A 23,261-nucleotide genomic window follows, 5' to 3' on the forward strand; every position below is an offset into this window, starting at 1 on the left:
TTCAGTTCCTCTTTCTAGCTTTACATCTCTTTCTGAAAATCCACATAGTTAACGTTTTCTATGACATCTTTCATTAAGAATTTGTACATAAGTATGTACAACCCAATGAAAGGCTGCATCGCAGTTTCACAACTGTGTTGCCACAAGGGGGCCCTATACTCTTTAGATATAATAATAATAATACATTCATTTTTAATGCACATTATTTCAAGTGATGACAATGGCTCTATTCTTTCAAGCAATTGAATTGACCCAAAAGGTTTCATGGTTTTTCTGTCCCACATAGATACAAGTTTTTCATTTGAATGTAGCTATCCCTACATCATCATTGCCACCCTCTGACAGTAAAGTCAGGAACAGTCATTCAGCGACTGTTTCTCACAGCCAATAAGAACTCTCATATAACAGATGAGTCTGTCTTAATCATCGGCTTTCTCCTCTTCTTCGTTTGCAGTCCCCACAGCTGCTTCCTTCTACCCCTTCTGAGGTAAGTGAATGCACCACGTCCGGAAGGTGGGGGGGGGGGACTTGCATCTGGCTTAAAATTCTGAATGAAGATCTTTTCAGAGAATGGATTTCTTAAAAGGCTAATAGGGGTTTAAATGACCAACACAGAAAACACTGTTTCAACTAGTGAGGCCAACTTGTTCACAGTAACATGTCATGTCACTTCTTGAAGACTTTGGTCTGAAGTTCTTAATTTTGGCATCAGCTATGATAACATTGTATTTGTAAAAACACACTGCTATAGGGAATCATCAATATAAAGTCAGCCATCTTTGGAGGGTACAAGCAAACACAACCCATTGACCTGAACGCAGAGCGAACCTTTTTCCCTTGTTTTGAAATATAGTCGGTTGACATTGTGGAGTCGGCTGTCACGGCCAGTCCCACAACCAACATCAAAACAAAAAAGGACCATGGGATTGCATTTTATTCCTTTTCAATTTGAAAAGGTAACGAGGGAGAGGTATACGACCAGACGAAATGCCTCGCCGTCTTACTTCTGCCGGGTTGATTCCCCTGGATCTGAAGGTCCAGTATCCACCTGTTTGTTAACATGGGCTTCAAACCACTGCTGACAGGTGTAGGTGCTTACTCCAGACACCACAGAGACACCAACATCAGTCCATAAGTACAGATGTAACTAATTAACTTTAATTTAGTAAAATAATGCTCCTCTGCATCTGTTGAAGAGCTTCTCTTCTAAGGGCACTGTTCTTTCACTTTTTCATTTTGGATGTGAAAACAGCTGAAAGAAAACCAATGAGAGCCGGTAGATATTGACAGCTCCTTCTGCAGGGGCTGTCCTCCTAACATGAGTCATAATGCAGCGCGTTTCTCATGTACTAGTCAGGGGACATTCTGGTTGAAATTATTCCAAAGTATAGTGATTTTTACATTTACGATATCTTGGCATTGTGTGCCAACCTTCGAATGAGTGGAAAGAGATTTGAAGTAAAGATGAGAGTGTAATGGTCTTTTGTATTAGTCCACTGCTAACTTTACATGACAGATAGTGATGTCTGTCTTCATGTTCTCTGTCAGAGTCAGAACTCAATTTGCAGAGGCAGCTTTTAGTTGTTATGGACCACAAGCTTGGAACAAACTGCCTGAAGTTCTGAGGTCCGCCCCAACCCTGGGTTCTATTAAATTAAGGTTCAAAACCTTTCTTTTGAATGCAGCCTATCCTGAGATCCTTTAACCGTGCCTTATCATTGCACTTTTAGCTACAGCCAGTATGTTATTGCTTTTATGAATTGTCTTTTATTTGTTTGTTTTTGTGTATGTGTTTGTATTGTTTTTAATTATTATGATGTGTTAAATGCCTATGTGAAGCACTTTGAATTGCCTCTGTGTCTTAAAATGTGCTATACAAATAAACTAACCTTAAAGGTGGGGTAAGTCATTTTGGAGAAACCGGCTCAAGTGCACTAAAATCTGAAAATACACAACCGGAAAAAATCTGCCACTTTCTCACAGAGCCCCTCCTCCAACACACAGGAACGCGCACATGCCCAATGAGGGCACGAGATAAGTTTGTGCCCCGATGGAAGGCTGACAGGCAGGTAGGCCATCCAGTTACTTTAGCCGGGCCGGCTAAAATGATTGGTCGTGTTTTTTACAGCGCCACGGCTTCCACAGGTGACATTTTTTTATGAATCTTTTGTCAAAGCACTTCAGATATTCGTTGCTATCGGGATGTTAAGAGCATTCCATGGAATATAACAAAAAGTCTATCTCGAGCCGGTTTCTCAAACGTACCTACCCCACCTTGAACCTTAACCTCCGTATATACAGTATAACCTAGATCCTTGTAAGCCTTGATCGACCCGTCCCATTATGGGGTGATTATGGAGTGAGGGTGCACTGACCTCTCTACTTTATGTGTTTGTGTGTCCAGGGCGATGGGGAGAAGTCCCCCCGTCAGCGGAGGCCCTCCAGCCCCAGCTCCAACAGCTCTCTGGGGGGCTACGGACGCTACACCCCGTGCCGCTCCCCCCAGAACTACAGCCGTCCAGGTACCAGCCTCGTGCACACACATTACACAGAGACCTTATCCATATATTGCTGTTGTTTTGTGAAAACTTCTAGGTTAATTTTTGAATTCTGCATTTTTGAAGCATTAGCCATGATTTGAGTAAGGTGACATGCACATTTATTAGGAAACAAGATGAGTGGGAAACATGCTTGCTTACTATATTTAGAACACATCAGCTACAAACATCCAAAATGAAATTCTCATGTATTCTGAGAAGATTTCCGGATACCCAAAACCAGAAATGTAATGACATGCTTCTCTACTGCGTGATTAAAAGCGGCAATCCTTAAATTCCTCTGTCAAAATCCATTGGATATTCTGAAAACTGCATGGTTGTCAAGCTAAGTTAATATCTGCTTTTAGTCTGTAAATATGTACCTGTCATTGCTTCATTCTATCATCTATCAAAAGTGTAACCAAGAGTTTAGAATCCCTTCTACAGATTGTACCTACGACTTGATCCCGCCAGCTTCTTGTAAGACTTGAGAGCTACCACAAAGTAGACATCGTGACTTGTTTTTTGTTTTTCTCTGTGTGCAGATACAAAATAAATAGATGCAGTATTACTTTATTGATTTAGTTAGATTATTTGCTAATGAAGTATAATAAAACTGAACCTAAAGTAATACTGTAATAATGTATGCTATAACATTATCTCAAAATCAATACATACTGTATCTTTGACAGCTAAAGAGTGGTTGGCTTGAAAAATAGGAAAAGTACGCTAATTTGGTAAAAAGTAGGTGAATCTTTTATTAATTAAGTGCAGTATGTGTCATACAGCAATTTCCTAAGCTTGATAAATAGAGGCTTTAAAATCTAAATATGTATTGCATCATTCATTGTTTAACTTCATCAGTCTTGCTTTTATTTACATGCTAAATTGCAACAAGAAAGTAACTGTAAAGATACACAATACTTTCCAACTTCCATTAAAGATGATGTTTGATCTGATTGGACGTTCAGGGCCAGAGGTAAGCCTTGGGGGTAGACCCGGCAGCCAGGCCCGAGACTCCAGCTCTCTCCCCCTGCCTCCAACCCTCGTGGGGGCCATTAGGTGCCCCTCCACTGTGGCCAAGGACTCACCTTCTGTCCCTGCTCACTGTCCTGCTGGGGCTGAAGAGAGTGGGGGTGGCGGTGGCAAGTTGTCGCCCACACCAGTAGTGGGCAGTGCAGGCTTGTCCTATCACCTGAACCCCACCACCCTGGCCATGCTGCAGCAGCACAACTACATCCCTTACTTCAGAGGTATCAAAGCACGCTGAGACCAACCAAGATCTGGTCCAATACAGACAGTGGACAACTTGTCAGAACTTCTTTTGATGTCAAACCCTAGACAAAACCAAAAACCGTCATCCTTATTACTATTATTATTATTTCATAGTGCCCCTAAAGCACAGTTTCTAATGTGTTCTCCAAGCTGAAAAGAAAACGTACAAACCTTGCATTAAGGACTAGAACAATGGAACCAGCTTCCCTACGGCAGATACAATCAGTCCTCTCTGTATTCGACCAAAGTTCTTTAAGAATGGAGTGCTGTGATGTGACCACTGAACGAACCTCACGTTGCATGGGCTGGGGTCGAGCACCACACTAACCATGTGTTGGACACTCAAGACGAGTTACCCTGGTTACCATAGACCCGTTACCCATGAGGGGAAAGGGAAGGCCTGGGCCGCTGTGTTGCATCTGGGTAACCACAGTCCGATCGTCTTTTCATCAACATCACAAACCAGTACTGTGCACATTCCACTTGCACGCTGTAACTCCTGCAGAAAGGCTTATCCAACACCTCCCTTCTGCCCCCACCCCCTGATCTGCCCATCCCTTCAGGGTTCAAACAGGACCCCCCCCCTGACTCTAAAGCTAGGACATCCCTGCATCTCAGTTTCCCTCCTCCTAACGGTAAAGCCCCTGAAGTGTGTCTCCTCTTTGTGTGTCTCCCCAGTGGAATGGAAAGCAGGTTGTGTGATGTTGTTGTCCAATATTGTGGTGTTGTTGGGTTTCATCGGGTGCATCGAGGTGCATTGGTTGGACCACGCAGTGTTCTCATGTTGCGTGTTCACTCGTGTCTGTGGGCGTGGTGGTTGTTTGCATGGTTTCACTTGAACCTGACACATGTGGCATTCGGAGGAAGGTCGATAACTTCATTGTTGCCTGCCTTTGTCTGATCTGTTGTTTTCCCGAATGAACACTCGTCTGTTGTCCTTTTGTCCTTGATGTGATTGTGAACCAGATTTGAGGCTTTGTGTTTTGTTAACTGATACAATGACAGCGGTGTGCAGGGAGGCTGAAGATAAGCACAAGAACATTGCCAAACAACTCTCTTGACTATATTCAGCCACTTATTTTGAAAACATTAGGTTAAGGCTGTCACTTTAATGTTAAACTCATTTCAACCCAAATAGCTTTATCCTGAAATAGATATTGTTATTTTGAGAGGTCTACCTCAAGTACCTGGTCTGAAGGGACCACTGCCTCCAGAGCGGCAACAGCCTTACCTTTGAACAGGGATGTTCAGTACAGTCCAATAAAGTAATCAAGGTCCAGGGTTTGACAAGACTGTACAAGGCATGCATTTAAACAAATCAAGTGTTTTGTTCTAATGAAAAGGAAAAGCCCTCTTTCAAACAGTACCTCCTGCACCAAGAATGTTCCAAAGCCTTGCTTTTACTCACAGAACCCTTACAGTAGGGACACATGTTTTTCACATCTGCTAGCTTGGATCTTGCGGATTAAAAGGAGGAGTGGGAGCTTTCACTTTTGCACAGAAAAATCACAAACACGCGTTCCAGGGTTTTGGTGGTTTTTCCTTCGCAGTGAAGAGAGGCTGAGGGGGGAGTTCTCCGAGGGGAAAGATGAGGGGACAAAGGAAATAGCTTGAGCGACAGAGTAGTCATTTGGTTGCCAGTTCCAGTGGAATAAAAAAAACATTGGTCGTTGTTCTTGTTAAGGCCTTAACTTTTCCTTACATGCCGTGAAAAAGATTTCATTACAAAAGGCTTAAACTTGAATGAGCTGTCAGGTTCCCCTTATAAGTGTCATACTGTAGAAGGCGCTGTGGGAGTCTGACTTTCAATCTCTCTGACATATGGCAATAAGCGTTGATGCCGGTTTGAGATTCTTCCAGGGCATGACTCGCAGTGTGTACTACTTCAATTCAAGTGTTTTCATCAGTGGGCAATAAGCCCGATTTCCATTTTCTTATCATCCGGCGATACAGGAAGTAGCACACACTGAACTGTTTGTACAAATGACCTAGAGCTGTTTTGTATCATTTGGAAACTTGAGAGAGTGTATGCCCTTGCAAGGCTGAATAATGCACCCTTGCAAGGCTGAATAAAGCATGCTTTTTTATCATTTCCCTACTTCTCCTATTTTTTGTTAAGGCCCTGTCACACTGTCCCGAAATTGACACCTGATGGACACACGAATATGGAATTGTGAATTTCGCACGAAGGTGGCCCCGAACCACACACGAAGGCAACATTTACATTACATTTAAGACATTCAACTGCAACGAAAGTACCAAAAACAATTATGTTACAGTACTATGATACTGTACTGATATCTTCAGACTTTGTTCTTTACTTTATCCGTCTTTATATGTAGAAAATATTACGTTTTCTCCGTAATGTTGTTTCCATAACAACAACAATTTCCTGTCAACTGTCCTTCAAAATAATATATTATATCCTTTTTAGTTTCACAGAACACAAATTGGGTTATTTACATAACATGTTTACATGATTTTGTTGTGCAATAAAACAACCCGATGGACACACGATAAAGGAAACGTTCAAATTCGGCTGTGATCGTAGCAACATCGGGCCGTTCGTGAGGGCATCTTAAGCCATCGTATGACCGCCGGCGGAGTTTCTCAGGCTCCGGCAGCAACTTCGTGAGCGGAGGCAAAATCTTTGGCATGCCAAAAAATTGCCGAAGGTTCATTTTCGTGTTGAATTCGTGTGTCAATTTTGCCCTTCGTAAGGCCATCGTGAGGGCATGTTGTTATCCTCGGTGCCATCGGGCATTCGCCCCGATCAGAGTGAGGGTGAATGCACCGATGATAACACGAAGATGACACGATTTGACAAGATGCCCTCACGAGTGCCTTACGAAGTTGCCGCTCACGAAGTTGCTGCCGGAGCCTGAGAAACTCCACCGGCGGTCATACGATGGCTTAGATGCCCTCACGAATGGCCGATGTTGCTACGATCACAGCCGAATTTGAACATTTGTTCTATTGAGGATCTGCCCATCGTTTAGACCTGCACTACGAGTACTTTGCTGTGTGTGTGTGTGTGTGTGTGTGTGTGTGTGTGTGTGTGTGTGTGTGTGTGTGTGTGTGTGTGTGTGTGTGTGTGTGTGTGTGTGTGTGTGTGTGTGTGTGTGTGTGTGTGTGTGTGTGTGTGTGTGTGTGTGTGTGGTGTGTGTGTGTGTGTGTGTGTGTGTGTGTGTGTGTGTGTGTGTGTGTGTGTGTGTGTGTGAGAGATCAGTCACTAACACTAACAGCCTTGCTGTGTATGTAAGTGATCTCATCCGATGGTCCCTCTCTGTCTGGGGGGGGAGAGTGTGTGTCTCTCTGTCTGGGGGGGGAGAGTGTGTGTCTCTCTGTCTGGGGGGGGAGAGTGTGTGTCTCTCTGTCTGGGGGGGGAAGAGTGTGTGTCTCTCTGTCTGAGGGGGGAGAGTGTGTGTCTCTCTGTCTGGGGGGGAGAGTGTTTGTCTCTCTGTCTGGGGGGGAGAGAGTGTGTGTCTCTCTGTCTGGGGGGGGAGAGTGTGTGTCTCTCTGTCTGGGGGGGGAGAGTGTGTGTCTCTCTGTCTGGGGGGGGGAGAGTGTGTGTCTCTCTGTCTGAGGGGGGAGAGTGTGTGTCTCTCTGTCTGAGGGGGGAGAGTGTGTGTCTCTCTGTCTGGGGGGGGAGAGTGTGTGTCTCTCTGTCTGGGGGGGGAGAGTGTGTGTCTCTCTGTCTGGGGGGGGAGAGTGTGTGTCTCTCTGTCTGGGGGGGGAGAGTGTGTGTCTCTCTGTCTGAGGGGGGAGAGTGTGTGTCTCTCTGTCTGGGGGGGGAGAGTGTGTGTTTTCCATCCGCTGACACTCCTCCTGCACGATGTTAAACTCTCTCTACTGTGTCTTTCTCTAAACTGGATGTGGAGTGTGTGTCACTGTTGGCCTCAGGGTGCCAGTGCCTTCGTCACCTCGCCTGCCTGTGATGTAACAATAGGAACACATAAAGGAAGTCAGCTAAATGTTAACGAGTGTAACAATGTCACACTCATAACACACACAGAAACCAGACACATGTCCTATAACACACAGGGTTGCCTTCATGGGCGTTATCCTAATGTAGATCATAATAATACACAAACATGTCATGACTTTGTAGTGTCACATATTCAAGTGAGCACCAAGCCCGCCTGGTGCTCGTGGCTCTCCAAGAGGACCTGCCATCTACCCTAATGCTGCCTTCTTGCCCCACACCCTTTGTTTCATCCAAACCCTTTCCCTGTTGCCTCTCATCTGCAACGCCTACCCGACTTCCCCCCTGAAGGCAGTGAGAGTGGGCGGAGCACCCCCAGCTTATCCACCTACTCTGATGGCAAATCCCCTTCCTCTGCCTCCACATACGTGGCTGCTCCGCGGCACTTCCACGTTCCAGGTAGGCAACAGCCCCCTGCTCGGCTTGCTCCTCTCGTTGTCCTGCAACACGTTGTGTGGCTGGCATTAGCAATACGGAGATGAGTCACAAGGGAAGCTGTCCCATTGTAACAATTTACTATAAATATACAAGCTTTCGCAAAATAACTGTTGCCAACTGATTTGTTAACTATAACGATCTTTTGTAAAAATGTAAGTATTATTTTGTAACTTGATACTTAGGCGTAGGTAAGGTTACCGAGTGACCTGTGACTGAAGATAAGAAGCTCTCTCTTCTACAGCGTGGTTACACGTCAACCCGTGGCAGCTTAAAAAGATGTTTCACAAATATGAGGTTGTTTTGTTCATTGGAGCCCTTTCTCCGTGACTATACGCTTCACAGCTCTGCCACAGCTTTGGTGTGTGTGGGTTTTATGAGTGGAGACTGTAGAAGCATAGAAGCAGCCTTTAGCCCCATGTGTGACCTCAGCACTTGGTATGTTGCCCCATTATTTGGTCCAACAGCGTTTGAAAAAGTAATTCTACCAAATGTGTCTTCTGACTAGAGGGGATTGGATACAAGGAGAGACTTTAGATGCACATCTGGCAGGAGATACTTTAGATGCACATCTGGCAGTTGTCTATGTGCTAGGGACCTGTAATATACGTCTCTAACATAACACATTGGTCCTCAACACTCCGGGTTCACAGCGCTGGCAGCTGGAATAAAAGGGCCTTTTTTATTCAACGATCTAAAAAGAATGCTAATACTATCTGATGGGACGATGTGTGGTTTCTTATACTATTGAATTGTTTTGCATTAAATAACCTCTAATTCAGCAAAGACCAATATCATGATATATTTTTGAATATGTTGCATGAAAAATATTGTGTCTGATTTGCAATTATAAAAATGAAAAATGTCTTTATTTTTAACCAATACTGCGGCCGCTTTTTACTTTGTTTTAAAATACCTCATCCCTCAAAACGGCTAACTCATGCTTCTTTTTCTCCATTCTCTTTCTTTCTCTTTCCCCCTCTCATGTTGGCTTCTTCCTTTTTCTTTCCTCTGCGTCTGTTCACATCTTCAGAGACTCTGGTCAAAGATAATATCTATAGAAAACCCCCCATCTACAAACAGCATGGTACAGTCTCCTCCCTCCTAACATCCTCTGGTCTCTGCACGATGTGTTGCATGCCGCCTGCCGTCAGCACCTCGTGATTCTCCTGTTCATCTCTTCCTCCTTCAGTAGAACCCATGGAGCTCCATGCATAGGGCGGTGTGAGAGCACTGCAGCGAGGGTACCCACTGTAGCTCTAGGGACCCTGGCCCACAGGATGAAGCATTCACATATGTTCTATTCTAACCACATTCTAATTAGGGATGTCTCCAGGGATGTTTTGCATTAGTTAGCAAAACACATTCTGTGACATCATCAATTGAAGTTGTGCCAGACTCGAACATGATTGAACATTTCTGCTTCTAGAAGAAACCTGTGCAGCCACAGTTGTTGGCTCAGTGTCAGCCTAATAAGAGGGAGCCCAGTTCCTCCCTCTCGCTAATATCAAGTTTGATCGGACATGATTTCAGATCGTTATAATCAAACCCACTTGGGACTGATGGCTGTAAGAAAGGCACAATGAGTTTACATTTATACAGTCAATATTTTTATTTATTTTTCCCCTTTCCCCCCCTCCCAGTCCTAGCTAGTAAATTAAATAACTAACTAAATAAAATAGATACATGTATAGGTTAAAGTAATGTACTGTAGAAGATAATATTAAAAGACAATGTATAGATAAGGGAATAAAGAATAGTAACAGTAATACATGTACCCATATACTCACATATGTATACCCACATATACACATACACATACGTGTGTGTACATACCCACACACATGTACACATGCACATACATACACGTACCTACATACATACATGTATACAAAGACAGAACAAATTAAAAAAAAATATATATATATTAATATAACAAAAACAAGCAGATAAAAAGAGACACAAGGAAGAAAGAAAAGAAAACATACACATACATTGGTAGTCTCCCCCCTTTCTTCTTCATTTAGTGTGTTAAGTTCAGCTATGTAGGCTCTCATAGAGCCCCAGACAGGCTCTGAAGTGTGCATGCGTGTCTCTGCACTCATCTCACCAGCCCGTGTGATGGTTATGACTGTGAGGAGTTGAGCACATGATTCCTTCGTATGGTGGCATCACTGTTGTACCGGTCACTGTTTCGGTCACGTGTCTTCTTCCCTCACCATTGTTTGTGTGTGACCATTTATGATGAGCACTTTTCACTGTAGTTGCCCTCAACTTATGTGTTCACATGACAGGGTTACTCAAAACACCCTGACATAGATCTCTTATCAGCTACATCAGATATGACCGGTTAATCAGCTGCACACAGCATAGTCCTACAGATGGATACAACTGCTGTCAGCACCTTGAGAGTGTGTGTACACGCAGACATGAGGTCACTGACAAGGTGTGTGCTGTCTGCCAAAAAGTGTGTGTGGGGGGGTATTATTTATCTTCCTATCCAAGGTGAAGAGTGTATCTAATGATTTAACCTTGGAGTTGTGTACATGGACAATGGACTACACTTCTTTGTGTGGGGCAATGATAAGCTATGAACTGAAGCTCAATCTGTGTAGCATTGTGCTAATGCTTTAGCAGGTATTTGGTTAGTGATCATATCACCATAGACATTACCATTGACCAAAATCAATAAAAGGAAGCTTCATTTTTGCAAAAGAAATCATGCTCTCCAAATAATTTGTTCTCTTAAACTGGTAATTTATGTCAAAGATTATAATAATGTTGACACGAAAGGTGCTCCTCGCTTTAATGCAATTTAGTTGACATTGTTTGGATTGAGAGCCATGGATACGTTTGTGTCATTATCATTCCTCACAGAGAGCATTTAAGAATCATTTGAGATTTGTTTGTGTCGGCTACAGGGTTTATTGATTCCATGAGACAGTTTCTGAATTGTGTTATTAAGCATTGTTTAGTGTTATGTGTTTCCGTAACACTTACTGGATAGTAGTGGACAAGCAACAGCACATTAAGTCAAAGCACAAGAGTCTATTTGCTGAGTAGCACAGATTGCCATGGTTACTAAACCCAGGAGAGATTAGACCGTCTGTAATGTTGCAATGGTCGCTGTTGTTGATTTCATAGCAATTGACTAATTCCATTGAAATACTTGTTGAGTGAAACTCTGCTCAGTGTGTGATCCAGCACACTAACATCTGACTGTGTTCACAGCTTCTAGAACGTCCTGGCAGGATGGGGAGGACAGTAAGGTGGGTCGACGTGCGGATGCGTGTTTTTGTCTTTCTCTAATCAAGTCATTTTCCTAAACTTTACAAATACTGTACATCCATTTACTAATTCATTAACTCATACTTTGCCATAATCCAATCATCCATCACCTCCGTCTCCCCCCGTCTCTCTTCCTCACAGAGGACCAGTTGGATGATTTTAAAGAGTGAGATTGATGGCCAGATGGGCCCCGAGGAGCTGGACCCCTGCAAGTCCACCTGCAGTCTGCCCACCGACACCTCGCAGCCCAGTGAGGATATCTCAAATTCAGCCCGCTGTCATGAACAAGAATCCAACAATATCCAGTGATAGATAGCTCATGTGTGTGGATGTGTTTATTTACCAGATTTCCCCTACAATAAGACTGCATCCTTACCTGGCTATGGAAGAAATGGCATCTACAAGGTGAGCTGCAGCTGCAGAAGGAGATGAGAACGTTATACTGTCCGCAGCGGGACATTTACAGCACCACAGCACATGTGACATAGCAGATAAAAAGGCAAGCAATTATTAAGTAGCTAACATGTTCAATATAGAGAAAAGGCACACATTAAATAAAGACAATAAAGTACTAATCCATGCCTACAAAAATGTGTAGCAGCATTTAATAGATAAGTGAACATGAACGTATTAAGGTTTCAAAATTATCTTTTGCACAAAAACAATTATGATGGTTATTGCACAGTAGAATTGCCAAAGGATATATTGCACGTTTCACTTCCTTTAACTGATCATCCGAAAACTATCAATGCAAAATAACTTGTTTCAGTCACAGCTCGGGCCTCTGTTGCTACTTTTGTGACAAAAATGTATTTTAATATTGGAAGAACGATTGAGCAGTACACAGATGGGTAATACAATTACTGTTGCACTTCACACAAATGTGTTTTAATTACATGGGACTTTGTTAACATTCTCTCTGCTAATCTTACCCTTTGGATCCCAGCATGGACTTTGATCATCAGAATTGACCAAAAAACCCTCGCCAGAGCTACTCATATACAACCCAAAATAAAATATACGATACATCATTCATATTTCCAGATGTGTTCAACAATTACATCATTCTGCATACGGCAGGTTTTGCTGTAGATGTACCCTTACCTTTGTGACTCAGGCGCATTAGACGTCTGGGTTGATCCAGAAGTGTTGCAATAAGAGGACATGAACATATTTCACTGCTTCTTCAGAGAAATGGCTGAGGTGTTTGGAAGTTGTGTTTGCGACCACTAGGTTGTGCTGTGTAATGACTGGTTAGTGTGTTGACACTGTTGACATGTATGTTGGAATAGGTATAATGGGATTTTTATTCTGTATTGTTTTCAGTGTTGGTGGAGAAATGGTCATACATTATTGAACACGTTTCCATTAAACATCCACTTACTGGGCAAGTGCACTTAATAAAGTTTTCACATCTTTAAAAAAATACTCTTTAACATTTGAATTGAACAAATGTTAACGGAAGACAGACCAATGCACAACGCAGAAACAATTTGAATCAGAAAAACGCTTACCTCTCAGAACTAAGAAAAGGTGACCGGACCCTCACAAACAGCCCGTCGTGCCCCTTGAGATAGCCTGTAATCTTTCATGGGGGAGTGTTGTAACCATACCAAAGGGTGACTTGTTCTGCCCTTCTACTCCAAACTAAGAAATGTAAGCTCACTATCAGAGTAATGTGTCATATTGGCTTCCTATTGGTCAACCCGAAAGAATGGGATCAAAGCAAAGGCAACGTAGTGAAACTGACCATGAAGACCTGTTCTTGGCAACATGAAGTGGGCCAGGACATGTGAATGAGGTCTGAAGGGTGTGTGTGTGTGTGTGTGTGTGTGTGTGTGTGTGTGTGTGTGTGTGTGTGTGTGTGTGTGTGTGTGTGTGTGTGTGTGTGTGTGTGTGTGTGTGTGTGTGTGTGTGTGTGTGTGTGTGTGTGTGTGTGTGTGTGTGTGTGTGTGTGTGTTCCTATAGGCTGCTGAGATGATGGAGGATGAAGGGGACCCAGACTCCCATAGCTGGGGAGGCATGAGAGGTGAGTGTTATGTTCCTCCTCATGGTAGGATTTGCAAGCTGTTTTAGTGCTAACAGTGCTTCAATTGAAAATGTAAAATACCATACACTCAAGCACACACTGCAAAACCTGCAGACATTTGGACGGTAGACTTTCTAATCTTTTTGACACTTTGGATTTAAAAGTTCTGATCCAGATATGAAAAAACAATAGTAAAAGTGCTGAATGTCTTAAACTTCCTACAGCTGTTAGCAACAAATAAATGGATGTTTATTATAGAAACACTAAGTAGAACTCCCAAATATTATTTCACAATATATTACAAGACCCAAAAGAGACCTTTCCCTCCAGATAATAGTATCATTTAATCATCTTAAACCATCAAATGTAAAACGGCCTGTGTCATCTTTCCTTTAGTACATATCTTAGCTCAGTTTGCAGTCTCTGATTACATTGTGACCAATCACGCAGAGCCCTGCAGCTCTGGCTCCAGATCAGTTACTGGAGGTAACAATGTTGGGCGATGATGTCATCTTTCCAGCTGCAGAATTATTAGTGTGTGTGTGTGTGTGTGTGTGTGTGTGTGTGTGTGTGTGTGTGTGTGTGTGTGTGTGTGTGTGTGTGTGTGTGTGCGTGTGTGCGTGCGTGCGTGCGTGCGTGCGTGCACGCGTGCACGCTTGTGTGCGTTTCAAATAAAAACTTTTTTTTCCAGCAGACTAATTCTCTCTTTCTCTCTTTTCATGCCTCTCAGAATACAAGGTAAGATTTCCCTCATTTGGTAATACATTACGAATAACAGTCTTGGCTGCTTAGCTAATAAATCTCCCACAATGCTTACTCTCTGTGTGCCAGATCTACCCTTATGAAGTTCTGGCGGTGACGCATAGAGTGAAAGTGAAGCTTCCCAGGGACGTGGACCGCACCAGACTGGAGGTGAGCTCTAATCCTAATCTAATCTAACACAGGCCGTTAAAAGAGAAGTGAAGGCACAGCCAGAGAGCTGAACTAAGAAGGATCGAGTATCAGCCAGGTCTTTCATTTCTGTAAAGATGGTTTCCATATGGCCTCCTTTTGTTTTTATAAACAATGGATAACTCTTTGGCCACAAATATGTGGACAGGGGTGTCATTATTGGAATTGTATTGTGTCATGAATCATGATACAGACTAGGCTCCGTGTCAGAGAGCAGCTCTGAGTGAAGTGTTATCCCAGAAAAATAAAACAATTGTAGTAGAAACAAAAAAGGAAAACCACAGGAGCTCATATTTAATGCCCAGTGCCCAAATGATGTTTAGACTACATATCTTTCACTTTACTTCAGAAAGAAAACAAGTAATTTAGTTTAATATAATACAATTAAAATCGATTTCATTTTTTCTCTACCCGAATGATATTCTTGACAGCTTGTTTGCGAATGGATTTTGAGACAATGTGATAGGATACAATTGGCATTACATTTAATTGAAGTTAAAAATGCAGATTTACTTTTTGTTGCTGGTGAAAATAAATTACATTATTACATTACATGTTATTTGTTAGACGCTCTTATCCAAAGCGACTTACATACTCAATACTGTGTCTTGCCCAGGGACACAACGTCATGCTGACTGCAGTGGGGTTTGAACCTGTGACCCCCCCGTGTGACCCCCCCGAACACCAAGGCTCTATCCACTGCGCCACACGCCTCCCAAATGTTGTAGGGGTTTAATTTGGGGGGTTGAAATTACCATTTTGAGCTCTACAGCTGCCTGTGTATCTATCCTCAAATGACTTGATGAATAATTAGGAACCTACAGAAACCTAAAAATACATTTCACATCCGTTTCAGTTCAATGTTGATTCAATACAAATGGATTCAGCAGGGATTTCATATTAGTTCAGATCAGATAGCATATTTTCAATTGTTAATTTATTGAATTAGATTTAATCCACCCAAAGTAGAAACATTAATGGAAGGATCTTTAGATATCCTGCTACATCAGTAAAAGTAAACAGTGTTTTTTAGAATCATTGACGTGTTCTAAAAGAATGGTACCTTAAAGTGGACCTATCATGCTATATATGAATAATATATTGTAGGGCCATACCTATATAAAACATGTCTGTGACGTTTTTTTTTCAAAATACCAAACAGATCATGCATTTTAGCCATGCCTCATTTCGCTCTATTTGCTCTATTCCAGCCCTGTCTTCACAAGGGCTGATTCTGTGGCAAATGAGCTGCAGCTGACCTGGGGGGCGAGGCACGAGCGTCATGTTACCATGCTGTTACCATACTGTTACCATGCCACGCAACCTCTCATTCCCCTGATAGGTGGAGAGTTGCCCATATAGGCGGAGCACCCCGTTTCAATTTCAAATCTGTATCAGTCTGTATCAGATCCGTTGCTGCCCCGTTTTTAGAGATTTGGGTACGAAGGAAAAGAGAGAGGGTTGTGTTTTCTGACACTTGGCGAGTTCCCTGACACACCAGGGACACATGTTCATGTATAAAAGACGTACAAAAGTGCATTTTGCATGATAGGTCCCCTTTAAACCAGCTTGGATTGCTGGTGATGTCATCGTCAGGCATCATAATGCTAGTTTATGTGAAGATACTGAAGCCTTGAGTTTTATTTAGATGAGAGCTTTATTTTACAGTATTAACAATAGTGTCCTCTCAACTCTCTGGCATTAGTCTCCGTCAGTCCTCAACCAAACTAACACTACTGTGGTTGATCTGGTGAGAGGCTGACACCAGGAGAGGCTGACGGACAGCAGAATAACGTCATGGTTTTCGCCGAAATAGTAATACTATAATGATAATAAATACTGTATTGTATAGTAATGAAACGTAAAATGGCATTTAACTGACGAGAAATGTTGCTGGTGAGAGATTTTAGTTGCTTTAGCGTATAGAAGCTAGTAAGCCTATTGGATTTGTTTTTAGATAGGCACAACATGTTTCATATGCAGACCTTATTTTCCTGTTCCATTTTAAGATAAACAATTTTCAGTGGTACCGCTGAGAAAGAGTAATGTTTTTGGTCATGGAAAATTAGGTAACGGTCATGGAGAAGTCATGGAAAAGTCATTGAAAATCATTGGTGAAAAAGTGTATGAACCCTGTTATTCTTAAACTACCTATTTACAGATTGAGATTCCTCAGTTAAAAACAGGAAGAATTATTGTCAGTGAAGTAGTCTCAAATAAAGTTCCACATAGGATTTAAAACCCCATTTGAAAACGATATATAACTGTTGAGTTTTGCCATGCAGCAGGGAAAAAGGTTCCTGAAACCGTTCTGGGAGGCCGAATAAAATATTGCACCCTTCGATACGCCTAACATGAGAACTCCCTGTCTTTGGCATCACATACAGTATAGTGCAACCTCTGTTTTACCAAACATGGCTCCTGATCCCTGACCCCAGAGTGCTGCTGGTTTGCTGCAAAAAAATCAGCTGCTCAACCAATTTCAAAAATCAAACTCAAGCCAAGACAGAGACACTCCATCAAGAGGCAATACAACCGAATGGGACATTTCTGACCAGTTTCTTGTGGCTGCTGTGGGAGGTGACGACACAAAGATCCATCAGGATTAGTGCACAGTGCAGAGAAATAGTAGACAAGAAGGAAACAAAGTAAGTATAACAAATTGTTTGCTTTCCTCCAGAGAGTGAAATGAGAAGATTGATACAGATTTCTATTGATGTGAACATAGAAGCTCAGGATGTAGTTTAGGCCTGGCTTACAGACTGGAAGTGGGAGGTTCATCCCAATGTCCCTCCACTCCTCTCGAGGCGAGAGGAGTTGAGGAGAGAGGAGGGCAGGGATTCCAGAGGAGACGAGAGCGAGGATACATGAGTGCAGACTACACAGAGGTGTTATCGCTACTCGTGCATCAAAGCTCCGCCTCCAGCTATCTGCTCACTGCAGCTGTTCTGAATCAAAGCTCCGCCCCCAGCTGTCTGCTCACTGCAGCTGTTCTGAATCAAAGCTCCGCCCCCAGCTGTCTGCTCACTGCAGCTGTTCTGAATCAAAGCTCCGCCCCCAGCTGTCTGCTCACTGCAGCTGTTCTGAATCAAAGCTCCGCCCCCAGCTGCACAGCCGTCTGCTCACTGCAGCTGTTAGGCTTGTTTGAGACACATTGCGGCTCGCCTCGAAAGTAGACGAGAGTAGCCGATCGCAGCCGGGGGAGGTCTCAAAAAGCTCGCCTGAAGTCGGACAGCTCGGAGACGGCTTCTTCATCTTCTTCTTCTTCTCTCGGTTTTTTTGGCGGATTGCAAACAACTTTAAGGTGCATACCGCCACCTCCGGAGTCGGCTTGACTCGGTTTGCATTTATAAAGAATGCACAAATGTGTTTAATCGTTAATGTCAGATATGTACTAAGTAAATACATTTGTTCCTGCTCAAGATTAGATTCAACTTTATTGTTATTGCACATATTACAGGTACTGAGACAACGAAATGCAGTTTAGCTTCTAACCAGGTGCAACAAGCAGTAAAGTGAAAAGTAATGTACACAATCTACAGAATAACATATAGAATGAATTGAATGATGAATAAACAGTGGGGTATGAATACACTAGATATCAGCCTGAGAGCAGTATGAACAGTGTGTATTAATACACGAGATATCAGCCTGTGAGCAGTATGAACAGTGTGTATTAATACACGAGATATCAGCCTGTGAGCAGTATGAACAGTGTGTATGAATATGCTAAGATATATAAAGTATGAAAACGGTAAGCAGTATAGTATAAAATATATAGATATTAATTTCATGATGATAAACATTGTGGAACAATGATGAAAAATGGGAATGGATGTGGCGACGTAAAACTGACACAAAACAACAACAAACTTTTGCCAGCCAATTGGAGAGTTTCATCAGCAGCACGTGGTAAACACCACCAATGAGCGCTCAGCTCGAGATACCAGCGAGCCGTTTCCCATCAAGCATTTCGCTTCCGCAGCTCGTGGAGAGCAACTGCGCCAACTCGCCTCGCCTCGCTCTCAAGGCTGCGGGCGTCTTTGTCCCGCGAGATTTCAAAGTCTCATGTGGGCGAGCCTCCAGAGCAAGTCGGACAACATGACTAACCATCATGCAACGCACTAGCAAGACGTTGATCGCAACTGCGCAGGTCTTGCTTGTCTCAAACAAGCCTGTTCTCAATCAAAGCTCCGCCTCCAGCTGCACAGCCGTCTGCTCACTGCAGCTGTTCTCAATCAAAGCTCCGCCCCCAGCTGCACAGCCGTCTGCTCACTGCAGCTGTTCTCAATCAAAGCTCCGCCCCCAGCTGCACAGCCGTCTGCTCACTGCAGCTGTTCTCAATCAAAGCTCCGCCCCCAGCTGCACAGCCTTCTGCTCACTGCAGCTGTTCTCAATCAAAGCTCCGCCCCCAGCTGCACAGCCGTCTGCTCACTGCAGCTGTTCTCAATCAAAGCTCCGCCCCCAGCTGCACAGCCGTCTGCTCACTGCAGCTGTTCTGACAGTTAAAGGAGGATCAGAGTCATTAAATGTTTACAGTGCTTCAATGCGAGTAAAATATATTAATCTCTTAAACAAATAATGTACTCATACTCTATAAAAACATTAAAGTGTGTGAAATATGCTTACAAATTCAATAATAATGGTTTGATTATAAAATAATAACTTACATTTCTTACTTGTGGTTTCTCATGTGTTTGGATAGGAGTTGTGTTTGGATGAACTTCTCAGTGGAATTTGATATGTCAAAACCTTAACACAGAAGGCATTATAACCCCTGCTTTTGTTGTGAAAACAAACAACATTTAAGGATATATCTCTTCTGTGTCAGCCTGAGAGTAAACTTTATTCAGTATTGGGAGAGAGAAGTAAAGCTGGTCTGTGGCAGGAATGATTCCATTGATTCAGTTTGAAGTTTTAAAGGACCAAGCCAAAGGACTCAAGACATCTGGTTCATTTGAGTTAAGCCCGTCGAAGAACCATCAACACAGAACAGAGAACGCTGGTACCATCTGGACTGCTGGAACACATAGCAGTGAACTTTCAAATTGAAATAAAATTTGTTTTGTTAAGTTATCAGTTCACTTTTAGAGAGCACATATCTAAATATATTTATACCTAAATCATATTTTATGTATGCGTAATGCACTTCTGAGCAAACATTTAAATGGTTTTATAACCACATTTAAAGTGTGCAAGATGTAAACCATTTTTTGTAAAGACAGATATTTGACCTTGTGGTGTAATTCTTTTACAAACCACTATCTCTCCTGGAGCTTTTTTTCTAATGCAGCATGTTCTAAAACATATACAACAAAATAGAAGTTGTTCAATACATTCACAATTATTATGGTGGGAATTGTGCACCTTCAGTAGGGTCAAGATGCTGTGGCAGTAGGTTTAACTTCTACTGAAACTTCTTAGTCTGGTTTACAGATAGATTTCCTTCAGCGTTAAAAGCAACCAAGTTGACTGTTGGTAGAAGACAATGCCCAAACACAGTCTCAAAGTTATTCATGTGAGTAATGAAGGCCGTTTCTTCAAATGTGACCTGCTACATGTATATATAGGTGTTTTGCTTAAAAGTAAATGTATTTTTCTTGTGTGCTATGCTTCTGCAGAGACATCTATCTCCTGAGGACTTCCAACAGGTTTTCTGCATGACCCTGCAGAAGTTTGACCGCCTGGCCCTCTGGAAGAAGACCGATCTGAAGAAGAAGGCACGTCTCTTTTAGAAAAAAGAAAAGTGTCTCAAGAAGCATCCGTCCTGTGTTCCACAAAACCGAAAAATAAACGCAACCCATTTGAAATATCTATATATGCACCGCTGTGATACCCCTACTTTCCACCGGTCAAACGCCATGCCACCTGCCTGACGCCGGAGAGGACCCTGTTCCCTGTGGAACCTTTCACCATGTTAAAGCAGCATCTGGAAACGTCTGTATGCAATGTGCTCCGAATGTTTGACAGACAACTCTACAGATGAGGATGAGGAGCTGCGTTTGCATGGCCTGTGTTGATGCTCCTCGTCTCCATGCTTACAAACACCATGGCCAAATATAGGTGTTTCTGAGTGTCTTATGTGCAGCTTCTTATACTCTGTCAGTCCTGACATGTGTATGTTTTTTGTATCATCCGTCTCTACATAACATTGTTTTGCTTCTCTTGCTGTCTCTCCATTATTTAAACTTTGTTCCTTCATCAAGTCATTTAATTGTAACCGTTACTTTAAGGCAGTGAGGCAACCGCAGACTTGAAGAACAAAGATGAGAATAAGAAAAACGTCAGCTTCTGTGATCTCTTTCTTCAAAAACGGTCCAATAGCACCTTCTCATGCGCCGTGTTCCTCGCTGGGGAGCTTTGATATGTGTTCCTGTAAGCAAGCGTCCTGTAAATCAGCGCTGATAGGAGAGCCGAGGCTGGATAGGGCGTACCATGGCAGTACATCACAGATAGAGAGGGGGGTGTCAAAAAGGAGGAGGGAAAGGAAAGAGGAAAGGAAGAGCCCTGAAGGAAACATGTCTCACAGTTTCAGGGTGTGCAGAGGTGTCAACAAACAAATGAAAATATTTTGTATAAGCTATTGTTGACTTCTGGAAAGTATCATTCAACAGTCATGAGACACAGCTGAAAGAAATCATGATTGTGTCACTGTACATGGGGAAAAAGCCCATGCTGACTTCTGTGTGTGCTGCTTCACAGACCTGCAGCAGCACGTCTGCGTTATAGGTGGGGGTTTGCTTGATTTAACTCAAAGCTCTAGCTGCGTTATATCTTCCTCAGATAGATATGTACCTCCTGTATGTGTGTGTTGTTTGTTTGGAAGCTTTGTTGCATACAGTAAAAGCTCCACATTTAGTCCATAAGCTTTGCTTGATGATTTCTGGACTGTAAAACTCGCCAACGTACATACTGCAAGATGTATCTGAACATATACTGGACATATACCTGACATATTTTCCATATTTCTCACCTAACAAGCCAAGGTGTATAACTCTTCAGGCGTGCATGAGGGTTGGAACACGGGGTTAACAGATAACATGAAAACATTATCAATGTGTTTTGAGTGATTGATTATTTAAATTGCATTAACTGAAATGCCCCGGTCAGCTGCTTACATTAGCCGATATTATGTATTTATTTAATTGCATTAGGAAAGGATTTTATTTTTGAAATCTTAAGGGTGTAGTGTATAATGAATAGCATCCCGGAGAAGAATGCTTTTGAAAAGAAACATATCAACTTTTGAGTTTAATCTGAGTGTCAAATAAGTGTTGCTCCTGTAAGTTACACACTAACTGTTGTCATTACTGTCATGACCTCTTTCTAACATGCATCTGCTATTAAAGTGTTTTATCCAAACTACAGTCCCGATGGGTTCAAGTGCTTGAGTTGAGTACATTGTTGCCTAATGTCCAATACTTATGAATCGACCTTTACGTGTGTGGATGTTTTTTAGGATGGAGAATTGAGTTGTAGTGTAACTACATCATATTGTTCCAATAGTTAAGGATGAAGTTCATCTTAAGCTGGGGAGAAAATTAATCAATCAATCAATGTTTATTTATATCGCCTAATATCACAAATGTTACATTTGTCTCAGTGGACTTCACAGTGTGTACAGAATATCAGTATGACAATACGACACCCTCTGTCCTTAGACCCTCTGTCCTCAGACCCTCTGTCCTTAGACCCTCTGTCCTTAGACCCTCACATCGTACAAGGAAACACTTCCGAAGAAAACCCAGTTTAAAGGGAAAAATGGGAGAAACCTCAGGGAGAGCAACAGAGGAGGAATCCCTCTCCCAGGACGGACAGACGTGCAATAGATGCCGTGTGTAAATCAAAGAGATAATACATTTACAACATAGGTAGACCAAATGTTTGGAAATGCATGTGTGTATAATAAAAAGATGAATCCACGAGGATGTCAACAATCCTGTGGGAGCCATCAGGGAAGTAGTATGATGAAAGTCAGGCAGGACCACAGTGACGGGTTCAGCCACGACTCGAAATCCAGGACTCAGATCAGGACTCGGGATCAGCCACGAAAACCCTTAATTTAGAGACACAATGGCCTGTGTTAGAAACTGCCATAAGGATGTCTTAGTGTCTAATGTTATATAGAAATAGCAACAATGACATTAGACCTCCAACTTCCAAATAAAGTGGGAACTAATCAGGCTAAACTGGCTTCTCGTCAACATTTGTGATTGTCTAACTATCTGTTCCTTAAACGTAGGACATATCCACTGATTAACATTGAGACTAAGTGGATCGGTTGGTTCCATCCGGCGCTCCATGCATGCACATGTCCCGATCCACACATCACCTTACGTGGTTTCGCAGGAGTTCCACGTTATTTGGCTGTCTTTGCATTAGTTTACAGTGACTAGGGAATGGCAATGAGACATTATCAACACTGGCCATCTTTGGGAGACACCTGCAACCGCAACTCGTTGACCCCTTTCAGTTTTAACTTTTTAAACATGGTCGGTTTACAACCAACAGTGTTGTGTTGCTGGCTGCAACAGCAAATCAAGAAAAAGGACTATTGGATTACATGTAATGCATTTGCAGCATGGAGACTTTATGAGAAAGGGGTAGCAGCAACGAGATGGCAAGGTGGTCAGCTTGGGAGGCAGCCAACTGCCTGTTGCTAAAATAATTGCTGGACTACAGTAACACAAAACACTACAGAGGGAATGAGATTTTAATCATGACATGTAGTAGTTTAGATACCTGCAGAATAATTATGCGT

The 23,261-nt window shown here is 42.6% G+C and overlaps 1 protein-coding gene across 7 annotated transcripts in view; it reads left to right on the forward strand.

Moving 5' to 3' along the window:
* The window catches only part of ablim2 (actin binding LIM protein family, member 2), a 116,882-nt gene extending 95,015 nt beyond the window's left edge, over window positions 1-21,867 (forward strand). For 3 of the 7 annotated variants that reach the window (XM_034105588.2, XM_034105589.2, XM_034105591.2), the window contains exons 12-20: window positions 455-487; window positions 2,405-2,522; window positions 3,509-3,790; window positions 8,089-8,196; window positions 9,266-9,319; window positions 11,464-11,501; window positions 11,662-11,770; window positions 11,867-11,925; window positions 13,489-13,948. In XM_034105588.2, the coding sequence (XP_033961479.2) occupies window positions 455-487; window positions 2,405-2,522; window positions 3,509-3,790; window positions 8,089-8,196; window positions 9,266-9,319; window positions 11,464-11,501; window positions 11,662-11,770; window positions 11,867-11,925; window positions 13,489-13,596 (909 nt within the window). In that variant the 3' untranslated portion in view covers window positions 13,597-13,948. Of the gene's footprint in view, window positions 1-454; window positions 488-2,404; window positions 2,523-3,508; window positions 3,791-8,088; window positions 8,197-9,265; window positions 9,320-11,463; window positions 11,502-11,661; window positions 11,771-11,866; window positions 11,926-13,488; window positions 13,949-14,279; window positions 14,288-14,380; window positions 14,462-20,121 lie in introns of those variants that run through there. The other 4 variants (XM_034105587.2, XM_071206605.1, XM_071206606.1 and 1 more) reach the window with 4 other exon arrangements.
* Window positions 21,868-23,261: the final 1,394 nt, after the last annotated feature.

This window comes from Pseudochaenichthys georgianus, chromosome 18 (assembly GCF_902827115.2).
Source record: "Pseudochaenichthys georgianus chromosome 18, fPseGeo1.2, whole genome shotgun sequence".
Lineage (NCBI taxonomy): Eukaryota > Metazoa > Chordata > Actinopteri > Perciformes > Channichthyidae > Pseudochaenichthys > Pseudochaenichthys georgianus.